Genomic DNA, 2,888 nt, shown 5'->3' with positions numbered 1-2,888 from the left:
CCTCTGGTCCAGTGTTGATCTCTAGTCTAGTATGGACCTCTGGTCCATTGTTGACCTCTTATCCAGTATGGACCTCTGGTCCAGTATGGCTCTCTGGTCCAATATGGATCGTTGGTCCAGTCCTGACCATTCCTTGACCAGTATTTTGCTCCAACTGAACCCGTTTCTCGGTCCAGGAAACTGATGGTTACCTTCATCTGAACCTTCATAGCTGTGGTTCTCCTGGCCCAGCTTCTTGATGCTCTGCAGTCTCACGGAGCCCGTTGGCATGTTGCGTCGTCTTGGACAGAAAAAAAAGCCACAAGTTTGTCTGATGTTTCAAACGGTAATTGTACTTCCAAGCAGGTTTGTTTTCAGCCACGAAGCAGGAATTTACCGATGAGTGGTTGCTGTTATCCTTGGTTCAACCCGACCATGAGTCCAGGCCCGTTAAAACCAGCTGTCCGGTGTCTGCAGCTCCAGGACAGCAGTTGTGACAGCTTGTCCTCTGGATACAGGTGGACACCCTCGTGGAGTCACGTGTCTTTGTTTGGGCTTGGTTGCTTTGTAAAGGTGAGTGTCCTTTGGGGTGTTGCCACTGATGAGGTCGATCACCTCACCAGAACAAACAGATCACTGGTAGAGGTCCAGAGGCTCGTATTCACCGAACAAGAACCTTCACAGACAGCTGTCATTTAATAACAAGGTATAAACGATTATGAATCTTGTTCTTAACTGAAAGAAGAAAATTTTTTAGAAATGTTTATTGTTTGAAAGAAAGGGCTCAGTTTTCAGTTGGTTTGATGAAGAACTTGATGAACTCCAAGACTTCATAAAAGATCCACTCAGGCCAGAGGGTCGTTCAACATAAATCCCAAACTCTGGGACTAAAAAAAGACCAAAGACGTCCAAGAGCCGTCCATTCTTCCAAAATAATGATTAATAACCACCCGGCTCCAGATTTCTTATTATTATAAGAATAACAGAACCCCCCACAAGATTACATGTAAAGGTCCAGGATTACATGTGAACCCCCAGGGATTGCATATGAAACCCCCAAGATTACGTGAAAGGTCCAGGATTATACTCTATGTGAAACCTATAAAATAACATTTGAAACATCCAGGATTACATGTGAAACCTCCTGTAGTACATGTGAAACCTCCTGTAGTACATGTGAAACCCTCAGAATTACATGTGAAAGGGCCAGGGTTCTATGTGGGGGTTATTTTAAAGATCTGATTTCCATTCATCCATTATCTTTTACCCGCTTTGTCCATTTTGGGTCACGGGGAAGATCAAATTTTTCTAATTTAATCTAAATTAGGATTACAGGATTACATGTGAAACTTCTGAGGTTATATGTGGAAGGTCACATGTGAAACCTATAAAATGACATTGGAAACATCCAGTATTACATATGAAAACACCAAAATTACATGTGAAACCTCCAGAATTATATAGGCAGCCCCCAGGATTACATGTGTAAGGTCCAGTATTATATGCGAAACCTATAAAATGATGTGAAACATCCAGTTTTATATGTGAAACTTCTGGGATTACGTGTGAAAGGTTCAGGATTATATGTCAAACTCCCAAGATTGCATGTGAAAGGTCGAGAATTATATGTGAAACCTTTAAAATGACGTGAAAAATCCAGGGTTACATGTGAAGCCTAAGGGATCACACGTGAAACCCCCGAAATTACATGTGAAAGGTCCAGGTTTATATGTGAAACCTATAAAATTACATGGGAAACCCCCTGGATTACATGTGAAATCTCCATGTGAATCCCAGTAAATGTGAACATTTCCACATGAGAAATGAGTTGTTCACATGTGAAACATGAAGCTTTGGAACATTTTCCAGATGTTTGAAACCCATTTGAACTCTTGAGCAAACTATGTGGGACTTAACGTGAAACTGATAAAATGTTCATAGTTTCCACATAGAAATCAGGTTTTCACATTTTCTTCAGATTCCCATGTTCTCGTGTTAATGGCACATTTTCACATGTGCTTGTGTTTTTTTCTGTAATGAACATTAAAGATTATAATTAATGCTTTTAATGGGTTAGAAAATGTAATAATTTTTACAAGCTGCTGTTAAATGTCTAAACTTTAACATTAAGTGAGTCACCAAACGTAACAAATAAAACTTAGAGGCTAAACACAAAACAGCTGCTTCATTATTATTAGCTGATGGTACTTATTATACTTAACAGATCCTTAAAATAAACAGCTAAATGTAGCTGTTTTTAGCTAATTGGTTGTTAGTAATGTTAGCTAAAGTCTGTGGATGATTATTTTCCAAAAACTGAACTAATCTGTCAGCTCTGTGGCTGTTTGTGGCTGCGTATGGTTCTTCCACATGCCGCAGTCAAATTAATTTTTTTTCGTCTAACAGTATTTTTTCTTAAAACTGTTTAATCCAGAGTCGACCAAACGGCAGCTGTCGTTCTTTTTGTTCTGAAGGTTTTCTTTACTAACAGTAAAAATTCTGATGCAGAAGTTACAAAAAGAACCCTGTTTTTATAAAAAAAACTAGATTTAAACTTCTTCAACAGGCCACGCCCCTCTGACTGAAGCCCCTCCCCCCCCCACCCCCCCCCGACTGAAAAGTCCACTTGTTGTGGACCAGCCAGGTCTACGGATCGGGGGTGTCCCGCCGGTCATTCACCGCTGCCTCCACGTGTTGTCAGAAAACAGTTGAGTCTGAAACACAACTCTGAGAAATCCTTTTCCTGTGTCTCCAGAAGTCCAGAAGGACTTAAGGACGGACCGAAGGGACAGCTGGTCTGGGACAGATGCAAATGTTTTCTGCTGTTTTCATACAGAACCTTCAGACCTGCTGGTTTAAAACACATCTACCTGGTACTGAAATTTCAGTTCCTGAGGACTGAGTCCCCC

At 40.8% G+C, this 2,888-nt stretch overlaps 1 protein-coding gene across 1 annotated transcript in view; it reads right to left on the bottom strand.

The window, feature by feature from the left end:
- Positions 1-471, bottom strand: part of abcb11b (ATP-binding cassette, sub-family B (MDR/TAP), member 11b) — a 23,831-nt gene extending 23,360 nt beyond the window's left edge. Inside the window, exons 1-2 of the mRNA XM_037696457.1 lie at positions 377-471; positions 192-280 (exon numbers count right to left, since the gene is read on the bottom strand). Coding sequence (XP_037552385.1) covers positions 192-270 — 79 coding nt within the window. The 5' untranslated portion in view covers positions 271-280; positions 377-471. The remainder of the gene's footprint in view (positions 1-191; positions 281-376) is intronic.
- Between the last annotated feature and the right edge of the window lie 2,417 nt (positions 472-2,888).

This window comes from Nematolebias whitei, chromosome 23, assembly GCF_014905685.2.
Source record: "Nematolebias whitei isolate Nwh7 chromosome 23, NemWhi1, whole genome shotgun sequence".
Lineage (NCBI taxonomy): Eukaryota > Metazoa > Chordata > Actinopteri > Cyprinodontiformes > Rivulidae > Nematolebias > Nematolebias whitei.
The sequence above is the reverse complement of the archived record's forward strand: the minus strand, read 5'-3'. Positions and strand labels throughout refer to the sequence as shown.